Source organism: Vanellus vanellus (genome assembly GCF_965231255.1).
Source record: "Vanellus vanellus genome assembly, chromosome: 25".
NCBI lineage: Eukaryota > Metazoa > Chordata > Aves > Charadriiformes > Charadriidae > Vanellus > Vanellus vanellus.
Genome location: NC_138930.1, coordinates 4,398,679 through 4,412,844, shown reverse-complemented (window position 1 = coordinate 4,412,844; position 14,166 = coordinate 4,398,679). Strand labels below are relative to the sequence as shown.

Below are 14,166 nucleotides of genomic sequence, written 5' to 3'. Positions count from 1 at the left end.
GGCAGAACAATGGCAGAACAACATTGTTATTACAACCAAATCTTTATTTTAACCTGGGCCCTTTGCAGATGGGGTCATTTTAACACATTAACCACAACTTGAGCTTCCAGTACACATACAAAACTTACTCCACCCTGGGAGGGAGTAGTTGTTGGTGGAGGTGTCCGTGCCCCCCAGGGTCATGGCCCTGCTGCCCAGCACCAGAAGCAGTTCAAATCCCACCTGGGACTCGCTGCCACTCGCTTTTATAGGCAGTGAGGTGTGTGCTCTTACGTGTCCCTGTTCACAACGTGTGTCACCCTGATTGACACAGGTGCCCAGGACCCCTTTAGAGGAGAAGTGGGGATGTGACCCACTTGCCCGTGGCTGCCTGCCCCACGGGATGGTGCAAGGGGGATTGGGAATGGGGGCACTGGTCCCAGCATCCCTGCGAACCCCGAGTGCACAACGTGCACAAAACAGACAGCGTGACTTGGAGGAAAGGGTGCCCGGGGAGAGGCAAATGCCCTCTGCAATGCGGAATTTGGCTCCAAGACCAGGACAGCTCTGAGTTCAGATTTCACACAATCAAACCAGATCCCAGCCCTGAACCAGCTGCTGTGTCCGATGAAGGCTGGGGAGAGCTCGGGGAGGAGGAGACCATGTGCTCAGGGTGTTTAAAGCTCTGTCTTTCCACAGTGGTGCTACAAGAGGGAGTGTGTGCCCTTCGGCACCCGACCGGAGGGTGTGGATGGTGCCTGGGGAGCCTGGTCATCCTGGGGAGAGTGCAGCAGGACGTGCGGCGGCGGCGTATCGTCATCCATTCGCCATTGCGACAGCCCACGGTAGGTGTGCACGTGCGTGGCCATGTTGGTGCGGTGCTGCCTTGTCCTGGCTGTACGGCGTCGCAGTTCGGGTCAGTGGGGAAGGCAGCAACCAGGTGCCTGTGCAGGTCTGTGCTCAGTTCCTGGGAGGGTCTTGGTTTCTGTATGTAAATCCCGTGTCCTGCTCTCACAGCAGCTCAGTGCTCTTGCTTTGGTGTTGGGTCTGTAGCCACAGACCCAAAGCCACTTGTACAACTCCACCATGTGCTTGGAGCTGAGCGTGAGAGCTCTGCTGGGGGACTGCACTTCTGCAATAGCCCTTTCGGGCAGGATCTGTCCTTGCAGCGGCGCAGCATTGGGAAAAGCCGTAGCGCTCCTGCAAACTTAGGGCAGCCACCTGCCACTAACGCTGCCCTAAGGTGATTCTCCCATCTCGTTTCTGGTTTGGCAGGCCCACGATCGGAGGAAAGTACTGCCTGGGAGAGCGGAAGCGGTACCGGTCCTGCAACACTGACGTGAGTACTGCCGGGCTCAGGGAGAGGAGCAGCGGTGGGCTGGCAGGGCTTTGCCGGTGCGGCAGGCAGTGCTGTGTCGCAGCAAGGAGGTGGGGATGAGCCCTCTCCGCACAGATGGGAAGCTGTGGGACCTACAGGAGGAGGCGGCTGGGTGGGAGCAAGCCGCCCTGTGCCGACAGCAATGCCGCAGTGGGGAAAGCAGAGCAGGATGATGCACGCCTGGACCGGCGGCGAGCTGGCTCAGAGGGTGGGTGGGCGGTATGTACCTGCGGGGCTTCGGCATCAAGAAGGGGCCCGAAAAAGATAATGAGGCAAAGGAGGAGAGCTCAGAGGCTTCCAGCACTGACATGACAGCAGTTGCCTCTCACGTTCTGTGAGTGCGGGCCTGGTCAGGTGAGAGCAGATCACGAAATGTGGTGTAGCACCCTGCTTCCCAGGGCTGAGGGTTACACCTCAAGGGGAGCAGAGAAATAACTGTGCTGCAGGGAAGCTCGTTGAAGCTTTGGACCTGGGAAATGGTAGCTTTAACATCCATGGGTTGGTAGTGAGGAAAACAGGTGGCTCCCCATAGCTTCTCCTGGGCTTTGCACCTAACTTTTAAAGGACTGCTCCCAAAAGCAAGTGTTGCATCTGCAGACAGAGGGGCTGGAGCCCAAGGGCTCATGCTGTTAGTCTTCAAATAGTGTCTAGCTTTGCAGGAAGGATGCTCCTGCCATACTGCAGCAGTGTCCAGTTGTCAGGGCTGGTGTCCATCTCTGAAGGGCTGGTGTTAGTTGCAGCTGGGAGCTCTGTACCAGCTCCTGCCCTCTAGCAGATAAGGCAGGCTGCTCCTGCCAACGCGCTCATCACTGGCTGTGTGGCCGCAGGACTGCCCGCCGGGCTCCCAGGACTTCCGAGAGCTGCAGTGCGCCGAATTCGATAACGTCCCCTTCCGAGGAAAGTACTACACCTGGAAGACGTACCGTGGAGGTGAGTGCTGGGGCTGGGCTGAGCACCCCTTGGCCCAGGCAGAACTGGAGCAGGACTGTGCGGGGCTTTGCTCTGCCCCACTCTCCGCAGGGACACGTCTTGGGGGCCAAGCAGTCTGGTGGGCGATTAGCCACCTTGTCTACTAGCCCATGTCCCTCAGGCCGCCCAGTCTGTGTTCCTGGGATGTGCTACGGATTGCACGACTGCGGATTGACGTGCATCCCTCCGGGCAGCTGCCCCCAGCGCTGGCCCACAACTGTCCTGCTGCGTCCCCTGTCCTGCGTCACTTACCACTGTGCGATTGCTCTTTAACTTCATTGCTCTGCAAGAAACAATTCCAGCAGCATCGGATCTGTTTAGCTTCTTCCCTCAAGCCTGTTTCCTTAACTGCTGAGAGAGCAAAGAGGAAGACAGATGAGAGAAGGGAGTTGTCAGTCTGGTACCTGATGGGGAGAAAACAGGGCAGCCCTCCCTGCACAGGCAGGTAAAGCTTCCAGCTCTTGCATGAGCGGAAGGGATGCAAAACGGTGGATCCTCCAAAGACCAGCGCTCCCCTCTTCCCAAGGTCAGTCCTGCTGAAGTGTGTAGTGAGGAGAGGGGGCGGGAGGAGGCCTCTGTGGCAGAAATCTCTTAATAATGAGAAAGAACAGCGCGTCTCCTTCATGTAGTTAATGAACTTGACTGGGGAAATCCTTCGCAGCTGTGTAAATAAGCACACCTCCCAGCGGGGCTCCTGCAGCTGGAGCAGATGTGCTGAGGCTGCAGGGGATGGATCAATAAAAATGTAATAAAATTGCAAAGCAGTAAGTCACACAAAGACCCCAATGAATGCCAAGGTGGAAGACAGCCCCGCAGGCTGGAGCTGCCCTCGCTTGGACCTCTCTCTTTCTGAGGTATGGCCCAGTGGTTTGGGTCCAGGGGATGGTTGGCCAGTTGAATATTGCCCCTCAAATGCAATCTGGCCCTGACACTGATATTTGCTTTGGATTTCAAAGAAAAAACCCTTCTTCTCTCTGTGCTTCAGCTTCCTCTTCCATAAAATAGGGTGATGAAACCTGTCCCCTTCCCAGGCTGCTGTGACAGTTGGCATGATCGTCTTGAAGGGATCTGGGAGCTCCTTGTCGCAGCTCTCCAGGTTGGCTGTAGGTAATGCTCACAAGGAGCCATGTTGTTTAACAGTTGTGTTTTGTTTATTCAATGTCAAAGGGTATCACTGTCCTCCTCTGCAGTGGCCCAGGTAGGGAAACTGAGGCACGTTCACATGAGTAGAGAGGTGCTGGCAGCTGCAGCTCCTCAGCGTGTTCTGGGAGCCAAGTCCCCAGCCAGGAGAGCACCCATCTCCCGGCTCGTGAGAAATCACGTGTGCTGACACCCGCCTGCCCAGGACCTGTCAGCGAGTGACTCCTGCCAGGATTAGCAGGATTAGCTCTTCGTGGCATGGGCTGTCTACACAGGACCCTCGGATCAGTTGGGACGGTGGAGGTGGTAAGGTGTCATCACTGTTCCCCACCATCCATGAACTTCTTTGCCTGAGTCTGGGCGTTCTGGAAGGATGGGGAAGACCTGATTGCAGCTGTTCAATACATCAAGGGGGTGTATAAGAAAGGCAGAGAGAGACTTTTTACCAAGACCTGTAGTGACAGGACAAGGGGCAACAGTCTTAATCTGAAAGAGGGTTGGATTAGAGTGGACATAAGGAAGAAACAGTGTACGATGAGGGTGGTGAGATGCTGGAACAGGGTGTCCAGAGAAGCTGTGGCTGCCCCATCCGTGGAGGGTTGGATGGGGCTTGGAGCAAGCTGGGCTGGTGGGAGGTGTCCCTGCCCATGACAGGGGGAGTTGGACTAGCTGGTCTTCGAAGGTCCCTTCCAATCCGTGGTCCCTTCCACAGCCCTTCTGTGATTCTATGAGTGTGGCTTCAGCAGCACAGGTCACTTGCCTGTGGAATTTTGTGGTACTTGGTGTCATTCAGGTGTCAGAGGTACATCTGTGGGGGAGGTGGGGAGCATCCTTTGCACCTCCACCTTCTTCTCCATGTTGCGGATCAGACTGATAGGGAATGGCCCCCTCTTCCACTTGCCACAGGTGTTTTGCTGTGTTTCTCCTCCTGCAGCCCCTGTGTTAGCAGGCCCCCTCCACCCCAGCACTGGGGAGGCAATGAGGACTGGCTGTCATCTTCCTTACCCTCTCCTGAACTCTTCCAGTGGTGCCGACAGGCCTGGGGTGACCGGTGTCAGTCTCTCCCTCCCCATTGGCACAAGCAGCCCCCCAGGATTCATCCTTGTTGGTGGCCTCATCCCCAGGCAGTCTGCCCTCCAGCCGGCAGCGTATCTGCTCTTCAGGTTGCTTTTGGGCACATGTCCTCGCTGTGGGAGCCGTTCACTACCCTGGACCTCTTCCCCTGCTCAGCTCAGCCGCTGCCTTCGACACTGCACCCTTCAGCCACCACCAAAAGGTGCAGTGGTGCAGGGGTGCCTGTGCCGTCTGCCCGTCAGATGCCGGCCCCACGGCGATTCGGGGAAATATCCCAGGCACGGAGCATCCCCACCCTGTAGACAAGGGGTACCCCACTGGCTCGGATGGGGGAGAACACCGACCCCACAGGGAATTTGGGAAGGGAGGGAGCCTCCCACTGAAAGCCTGACTCCAGCCGCCGGGTCACTGGCAAGTTGAGGTCGGGTTTCGCACGGGGCTGGTACGGCGTGTTTTCCTGGCGGTGATTTATAACAGTCCTGGAGCCCAGACCCCGGGATCGAAAGACACAGCCCTGGCGAGAAGCGCTGAGCTCAGCCTTTCGGAGCTCAACAGTCAGCAGATACCTTGTGGAATGCGGCTTTAATTGTTTGTTTATTTTGCTTTTTTCGCTTAGTTATTCATTTTGCTCTTGGCGGATGCAAGAGCCGAGGGAGAGTGGAGCGGCTCCCGGGGCTGGGAGAGGGATGGGGAGGAACAGGGGCTTGCAGAAAACAGGAGATTGTTCATCATAAATTGTAATGCGCTTTAATTCCTCTACGGGACACGGCAGGCAGGAGGAGCAAAACATCCTCTGAGGCACTGCATAAACAACTGAAAATACGCTGTTCTATTTTAATAGCTATATTAAATATTAAAAGGAGTACCTGCGGCAGACCTGGTTGTTGCTGGCCTTGGACTGCTCAGCCCAAAGCGAAGGGCGGGCGGCTCTCTGGGGGTGGAAGGCTGGCGACCTGCATGGCGTTTGTGGCAGACCTGGTGCTTCTTGGGGCTGTATGGTCTTATTTGCTGCTTGTTTCCCGGTCAATTAGTAACGTGCACCAGGCAGTGGGCAGGCTGAGGGGGTCCCAGTCGTTCTGTGGAAGCAGGCTCTTCTCCCGTGGTGGTGGAAGCACCTTGAACAGGTGACAACGGGCACTGCAGAGCCTCTGCTGCCCCTCCGCTGCCCAACGCCCCGTGGGGCTCGCTCTGAGGATCCCCTCGTGCCCCACAGATGCGGGTATCGCTGGGCAGCAGTGAGCCAGCCTGGGGAGACGTAGAGTGCTGCCTTGCTCTGCCGGGCTTAGTGCTCCCACCCCAAAAAGTGCAGCTCCCACCAGACCATTCACACGCTGGGAGATGATGGACTGGATCCTGGTTGCTGGTAAAAATATGGTCCTTAATTCCCATCTTCAGGAATGTCAAGGCATGTTGTGCTGTTTCAAAGGATCTTTCTGGGGTCCAAAACTCACCCTGGCCATGTTGCTGTGGTCAGAGGTGCTGTCGTGGGGATACACAGTTGTCACTGGTCTAGGGCTTTAGAATGGTGTCTTTTTAAGGAACCACCATAAGGTGATGCCCACCCGAGTACCTCTTGGCTGGCTGAACGCCAAAGTAAGTCCAGTTCCCGACAGATGCTGGGCAGTGATACCAGTCCCCCTTTCCTCTGATCGGTGGGAGGGTGACCTGGCTGCCAAGGGCAAATCCAGACTGGGAATTGTCACCAGGGAGGCTGTGTTTGGGGCTGGTCCTGAGCTCAGGTGGCCCAGCTGGCTCGCTGGAGCAGCCGCAGTTGGGATGCAGATACCAATGCAGGGTCACCTTTCTCTCTTCCCATTCCTCCTTCATTCTCCCTCTCTCCATTTCTCTTCCATAAGACTTTTTCTTCTAAGGGCTGAAATCCCCCAGCTTTTCCTAAGTGACTACATGAGGAGAGCCAGCAGGGATTGGTCCCACGTGGAGCAACAGCTGGGTGGCAGCATGACCTCAGGAGCCCCAGGTCCCAGCTCCGTGCATGGTCCCCCAAGTCCAGCACCCGCTGTCAGCTCTTGCAGGCAGGAAGGTGACGGGCACTGAGTTTCTCTTGCTCAGAGGCTGCTTCCCAGGTTCCCTCTGCACTCGTGAGATGCTCGGAGCCACCGGGATACAGGTCCTGCATTGGCAGCAATGGCTCTTCACCAGTGATGGGCTGGACCCAGGGCAACTGGCCTGGCATGGAGGGCTTGCTCGTTTCCATGCGCTTTCTCCCTCTCTGCTGGTTTCACTTCGAAGGAGGTTAAATCATGAAGGATTTAAGCGGACATGCACACGTGTGCATACGTGAGTCCCCCTGTGCTCCAGCAAGGGGAGGGCAATGAGGAAACCCCCGGGAACACCTCCGGCTCTGCCATGAGCTGAGTTCATGCACTCGCACTGTTTTTGCAGCCCTGTAACAAAATCAGGGCACTTAAGGCAAAGGAAGAAATTTGGCTTCCTGCTGCCAATCCCCAATCTTTTTTTTTTTTCTTTTATTTCCTTTTTTTTTTTTTTTTCCTCCTGCTTGTTATGTTTTTCATTCCAGTGTTCCCCACGGGCTCCTCTTTTGAGGCCGTGACAATTATCCTCGGGGCTGCTTGCTGCTGGAGAAGGTCAGGCACCAGCCTGGGCACGGGGCAGCAGTGCTGGGGAGTTATGATAGAAAAGGAGGATCCTGCAGCCGATTGGGAGCTATTAAAATGGAGCCAGAGCTGGGAGTGAGGGGGAAACAGGCTGTGGCAGGGGTTAGCTGACACCAGGGAGCTGCAGCAAGGTGTCTGCAGTGGGTCTCTCTCTTCCTTGTAGCTGAAGGCATGGAAGGGAATAGGGAGTGCATGGGAATAGCTTAGTAAACCCATCTGAGAGCCCTGAAATGAAAGCCCAAGTTTCTGGCTGTTTCTCGGCTCTGCTTCGTTACATAGTCTGCCCTGCACTCCAGTGACGGCAGGAGAGAGCGCGGCCTTAGAGAGCCGCACACGGGCAGGGACAAAGGGTCCCGCGCAGCCGGCGGAGCACACCACCAGCAGGAGAGAAGCTCCCGAGCCAAAATCACTGACTAAATCACAGATACTTATCAGGAAGGGCCAGCATGAGCCCCTCTGCCAGGCTGGTGGGACAGTTGGGTGTGCGGGGTGTGTGGTTGCTGGTTGGTCTTAATGGTACAAACTTGACCATAGGAAGTTCCATCTCAACCTGAGGAGGGACTTCTCTCCTGTGCGGGCGGCAGAGCACTGGCACAGCTGCCCAGAGAGGGGGGAGTCTCCCACTCCGGAGCCATTCCAAACCCGCCTGGACGTGTCCTGTGCCACTGCTGGAGGTGCCCCTGCTCTGGCCGGGGGTGGGACTGGGGGAGCTCCAGAGGGCCCTTCCGACCCCCACCAGTCTGGGATTCTGTACAGCCTCTCCCAGCTGGGAGATCCCACAGCCAGTGTAGGAGCCTCATGACTCGTATTTTCTTACCTTGCTGGTGATGTTTTGCACCTGAGGTCTGGCTGGACAGACCTGGGGTCCAGGCATGCTGAGGTTAGATGGCTGTGAGTTTTCGGGGTCATACCTGTGCTGTCCCCCTTGCTGGCCCTGGAGCTCCCTCGCCAGGCAGGGGAGAGCCCGGGTGCTGCGGAGGGGTGGCTCTCCAGAAGGAGGGTTGATAGCGTGCCTTCTCTAGGGGCTTGCCCAGGCATCCTGCTCCACAGCATGCCCCCAAGCTGCTGAATTCCCCTCTCGTGTCTCCTCCTGTTCCTCCCTCTCCTGGCTTTGCTCTTTCTTCCCCCGGCTACGTTCGGGTGCTCCCAGGCACAGCTGGGCTGCCCCTCCCCTCCGTCTGCCCCTTTGATGTGCTATATTGAGTTGAAAGTTTTGCAGATTTTGGTTGCTCCCGACCTAGGTGCTTCCCAGCTCTGGCACCTGGCTCACGACTGTTGCCGGTGCCTGCAGGAGCGAACTGCCACAGCTCAGGCATGCATCGCCCCACCAGGGTCACGCAGGCTGTTGGGCATCCAGTGGGATGTTCAGTAAAGGCAGCAAATGCTGCGATCTGCACCAGCGTTTTTGATAAAATCTGATCAATGACAGGAGGCAGAAAATTGCTCTGCTCAGATGTCTCCGTAACCAGTCCTACGTCCTGCTCCCAGGCACCGTAAGCCAATAGCCAGATATCCAGCCCTTGTTCCTTAGACAGTACTTTGGCAAGGGGTGTTGGGAAGCAGGTATTTTAGCTATAACTTGAGCATCCTTCCCCTTAGTTCTCGCACTGCTGTTGTCGTCTTTGCTGTGCAGGGCTCAGGATCCACCAGTCTTGAACAGAAACAAATAGTTGCTCTGGCTTAGTAACTGGTCTAGTAGCTGAAAAACCTTGGACTTAAGAGCTGCTATCTCAATTTCCCTGTCTGTAAAATGAGCACAAGGGTTTCGACAGCCCAGGAGACCCAGGCGTGACCAACACCGGATAAGAACAAGCCAGTTTGTTTCTTTCCCCATCACAAACAGCCTGTGTTTCCCAGGCTGTGCAGAAGGGGCAGTGTCTCATCATGTGTCGGTGTCTGGTTCAAGGCTTCTGACTTGGTGCTGATCAATAAGGAGGGTGTCAGGGTCCCTCCGTGGGTCCTTCTACTCGGCAGGGACATCCTCCTGGGCACCTGGAGCGGTGTGGGGGGCCAGGCACAGGATGGAGGTGTGGGGAGGCAAAGGGTAAGGCAGCCGTTACCCACATCTGACTCTCCACGTCTTTGCTCTCTCCTTGCTGGCATCATTTGAACCTCTGCTTCTTTCCCAGGGGGTGTGAAAGCCTGTTCCCTCAACTGCCTGGCCGAGGGTTTCAACTTCTACACAGAACGAGCCGCAGCCGTGGTGGACGGGACACCGTGCCGGCAGGACTCCAATGACATCTGCGTCAACGGGGAGTGCAAGGTGCTGCCGGGGTCTGGGACAGGCTCAGGATGGGGAGACGAGGGCAGACCCTCAGGCAGGGGGGTGCTGCCCTCCACCTGCCCGCAGGGACACGGGCATCCCTCCTCCCGGGCACCCAGTTCACCCTGGGAGCAGGAGCACGTCCACCTCTGGGCTTGTGTCCATCTGCTCTCCGTGCACTGGGTGTTACACTGGCCTGCATTAGTGATGGGTCTCTGCGTCTACAGCCCGTGTAGCCCCAGGCACTTGATATTTCCCTTGAAATGGGATCTGGAGGGCTATAAAAGTTTAATTATAAGAAAGCGCTGTGGGAGTGGAGAATGTCTCCCAGCAGGCAGGCAGACAGGCTCCCTGTCTGTCTCTGTCTGTCTCCCTTCCTGTGTCTCTGGGATCTTTTTGTCTTTATGGGGCTGAATATACTGTGGAACAAAAGGGGAATTGCACCATAGGTAGCCACAGTTGTGCTGGTGACCACTGCTAGTCCACGTACTGTGGCAGTGGGGCAGAGATGGAGGCTTCACGTGGGCTCACTACTGTGATGCTGGTGCTGTGGGGACACAACTCTGCTTGGGCTGCTGCAGCTCCACCAGCTCAACGCAGGCACCCAAACCTTTGCCTTATCCCACAGGATTTCTGCCTGCACCCAGCCCCCCAGTTTGGAGGGAGCCCCCCCCAGGGCTGTCCCTGGAGATGGGTGGCAGAGAGCTGGGGCTGGGCGGAGGTGATGGTGCTGAGCACTGCCTGGTATACGGTGCAATGGAGGGGAGTGAGGTGGAGCCCAGGGATGGGCTTCCTGGGATGCTGCAGGTCAGGTGTGGGGAGGACATGGCCCCACCAGGATGGCTAATTCCCTGCTGCTCCTTCCTCCAGCATGTGGGCTGCGACCGTGTCCTGGGCTCTGACTCAAAGGAGGACAAGTGTCGCGTGTGTGGGGGAGACGGCAGCTCCTGTGAGACCGTTGAGGGCATCTTCAACCAGTCCTTGCCAGAGGGAGGTAGGGAGCAAGTGGCCTGGCCAGCGCAGCCCGTGTCACCTACCCTCAAGTCCCTCCTCTACTTCACCTGCTCCTGGGGATGCGCAGGACAGGCAGGGCCATATCCCAGAGAAACACCCCAAAGGGTAGGACCAGGCTGCAAGCAGGGAGCAAATCGCTCCAGTCCACCGATGAAGCCGTGCCGCAGCCACCACTGCCACCCAAGTCCCTGCCACAAAGCGCCAGGGTTCTTCCCTCCTCCCCAGCTCCCATGGCCCTCAAGCCAAGCTGTGGAGATGCCCATGGACATCCCAGCTCCGCAGCACCTCCCTAGCATGGCCAGTCCCATCATGAGACCCCACACTGCAAAGCAAGCAAGCCACTGTCCTGGGGGGCCATGGTGCTTTCTCCATTTAATTACAGTGGGTGGCTGAATGAACACCTCCGCACCACCAGCATCTCGTTTGGTGTTTAACCCATGGGTAACAGGGTGACACACACTCCCATCCAGCTCCCGGCAGGGTTGGCTCCGGGGTCCAAAGCTGAGCATCACTGCTCAGTGGCCCTGGGTTGTCTCATAGGTTACGAGGAGGTGATCCAGATTCCCAAGGGCTCCGTCCACATCGACATCCGGGAGCTGAACCTCTCCGTCAACTACCTAGGTGAGATGGGGTTGGGAGATACTGAAATCCCAGCCAGACACCCCTTGGGCTGCCATTTGCTTGTGGTTAATAGCGCGTGGGAAGGGCCCCACAAGGAAAACCTCCCACTGCAGCAGAGGATGGGGTTGGGGGTCCCAGCTTGGGGCTGGGGACAGAGGAAGGCAGGGCAGCGTGTCCCAGGCCAGCGTGGGCCTTATCAGTGTGGCCCACACAGTCCCTGTCTCGCTGCGTCGCTGCCTTTGTCCTGCACTCACTGTTCTGCAGCGTAACCCTTAGCAAACCCCCCACACTGCCGGTCCTGGCACTGCCTGTGGCTCCTTGGCATTCCCCCCTGCGCCAGCACGTTGGGCTAGTGATTAAAAATAGACCCGCTCGCATTTTCCTTGGGCTTAATTTTCCAGCCAGACTCTGGCTCGTTTTTACAATGGGCTTTTTTCTTTCCCCGTGTCTTCTCTTTCTGTCCTCCGCGTGATGGACAGTGATCACGGAGGGGTGGGTAGGGGTGCTCACGGCGGGCTTGCTGTCGGGTGCCTCTGAAGCGGCTCTCCGGGAGCAGGAGCCTGCCTGGATGCCGGCACCGGTGGGAGGTCACAGCAGGTCTGTTCTGGCAGCATCCCTCCAGGCCAGCTCTCTTTGCTGGGTTCAGAGATGCTGACATCCCTCTCTGCCCAGCCCACGTATACTGGGGACTCCTCGTGTCCATCCAGACTGGTGCGTACTGGAGGCACAGCCCAAGCTCATATCACTGCCGACTGCTGCCACCACTCTCTCCCACACCAGGATCTGTCCCTGCACCCCAGAGGGAGCAGAGGGAGCATCCTCCATCCTCATCAGTAGGAAGCATCCTCCCTGCCCCAGAGCATCATGGCAATGAGGTGGCTGCCAGTGGCGAGGGCAGGAGTGACGGGGGGTGTTGGTGGCAGAGAGCGAGCGGGGAGAGCGTGGGAATGCGAGCGGGAAGGAGCGAGCGAGCCGATCCCCCTCTAGCGACTCGCTTGGGCAACCACAGCCAAGCTCCTGGAGACCAGCCTCCTCCAGTAGCCCCAGCAGCCAAGACCCAGTTTGCACAGCTGGATTTGAGCCTGGCTTCGTGGCCACAGCTTGTCACGTTGCCAAGTGTCCCTGTCACCACCCGGGCAGCTGGCTGAGCTCCCTGCAGCATCATCCTTCCACAGTGAAGTGACAAACAGGCTGAGATAAGACGATGGGTACTTTAGTCCCACCTCTGCTGGTGACTTTCTGTGCGACCCTGACCCAGACACCCACTTTATTTGCCCCCCCAATTCCCTCCCTGGGGAATGAGGCTGATGATATTCCCCCTCGGCTGTAGCGGTGCTCTGAGCCTGGCAGATGAGAAGGACCTGGTCAAAGCTGGATCTGGGTGTCTTCAGCCTTTCTGCTAACCCTTGCTCCCCTGTCCTCGCAGCGCTGAGAGGGGAGAGCGGCGAGTATTACATCAACGGGAAGCTCTCCATTGACCCCCCGCGGCGCTTTGACATCGCAGGCACAACATTCCACTACAGGAGATCCCCAGAGGAGCCTGAGTCCCTGGAGGCCTTGGGACCCACCAATGTCACCCTCTTTGTCATGGTTGGTAACATGGTTCCTTCATACCCCCACCTGGTATGGGCCTGGGCTGGGCTAAAGAGACCTTGCTCTGACAACGTGGGAATTAGAGGTGATCAGCCCCTGTCCTTGCTGTCCGGAGTAAATGGGCAGAGAGATCAGAGGTAAATTGGGCTAAATTCTCAGGTCTCCCTCACTATTCTGCCAGGCTTTGGAAAGATTCGATCAGTAAGTGCATGCGAACTTGTTCTCTGATTGTGTCACCTTCATGGCTGCACCGCTGTCATCACTGGTGGCTGCCGTGTCAATGCTGGAAGGGACTGGAAAGGGAAGAGGGGGAGATTTCAGCTGTCCTGAGTTTTAGAGAGAGTGCTGAGGTTGTGGGATGCCATCCAGCCGACCACAAGCATGCTGGACTTCGGTGGCACTGATGCCTCGGTGGTGCCTTTCTCTGCAGGTCCTTGTGCGGACAGAGCTGCAGGGTATCCGGTACAAGTTCAACGCACCCATCGGCAGGGATGCCTCGAACCAGTATTCCTGGCACTACACCCCGTGGACCAAATGCTCAGTGCTGTGTGCAGGGGGTAAGGTTTGACCCCATGTCGGCTGTGGGGGGGGACGACGACACGTGTCTGTGCTCCTGTGACTCCCACGCACTGTGGCTGGGCCACATGAGACAGCGCACAGATGTCAGCATCTGCTTTGCTCTAAAGGAGCTCTCGGCTTTCTACATATCCCCACCCTCCGCTCAGCCACATGCACACTGGTGTCAGTCCCCATGATCTTGTGGGCAGAGTGTCAGGGCAAACAATTTGGACGCCGTTCTTTGGCTGGACCGCAGGCGTAGGTGGTAGAGGTGATGGAAGGTGGCACGATACGCTTGAAATTCATTTACTTATGCCGTGCAAGACAGCTTAGCCGATTGCAACAGCCCCTCTGGCCTCCAGATCTACATGTCTGTGAACTGAAACACCGCTGATGCTTCCCTGCGTCCCTTGGGCTGGTTCCCATGGGGATGACCCAAAGGTTTGCACCCCATCTCGTGGCTCTGGAGAACCTGGCTGTGAGTGACTGAGCAGGACTGCGAGTGACTTGAGAAGGAAAGGCAGTTTCCAAAGCAAGGCTTAATCATGTCCCCTCTTTGAAGCTAAGGGCCCTGACCTGGTCCTGTGTGCTGGGCCCCGACAAGGTGTTGCCCCCTCTTGTTCCACCTATTGCCCCCCAGTGCTGCCCAGAAAGCGTCACAAGACCAAGGTTAGAACAGGTTTATTTGAACACGAGATCCCTGGAACGCTTTGATCCTCCATCCTCTGCAAACTCTGCCGGGCCCTGCCCTGGCTGGTGAGCCTTCACCCCATCCATTTTTTTCTGGATGTGTTATAGGCAAAGGAGGCCTTGGTTATGAATAGAGAAGTAGGTTCAGGCTTGGTGAGGTGCAGTGACAAGTGGCTGCCCTGTCATTGCCCACGCGGGAGCAGAGCTGTGGGGCTCGTGCCCGCAGCCTGGCTCGACGCCAGCCTCAGGGT

The 14,166-nt window shown here is 57.2% G+C and overlaps 1 protein-coding gene across 1 annotated transcript in view; it reads left to right on the top strand.

Moving 5' to 3' along the window:
- The window catches only part of ADAMTS10 (ADAM metallopeptidase with thrombospondin type 1 motif 10), a gene marked incomplete at its 3' end in the record, with an annotated part of 56,744 nt that overhangs the window by 39,787 nt on the left and 2,791 nt on the right, over window positions 1-14,166 (top strand). The window contains exons 13-20 of the mRNA XM_082495317.1: window positions 679-824; window positions 1,255-1,318; window positions 2,185-2,287; window positions 9,306-9,439; window positions 10,310-10,433; window positions 10,994-11,074; window positions 12,501-12,664; window positions 13,098-13,224. Coding sequence (XP_082351443.1) covers window positions 679-824; window positions 1,255-1,318; window positions 2,185-2,287; window positions 9,306-9,439; window positions 10,310-10,433; window positions 10,994-11,074; window positions 12,501-12,664; window positions 13,098-13,224 — 943 coding nt within the window. The remainder of the gene's footprint in view (window positions 1-678; window positions 825-1,254; window positions 1,319-2,184; window positions 2,288-9,305; window positions 9,440-10,309; window positions 10,434-10,993; window positions 11,075-12,500; window positions 12,665-13,097; window positions 13,225-14,166) is intronic.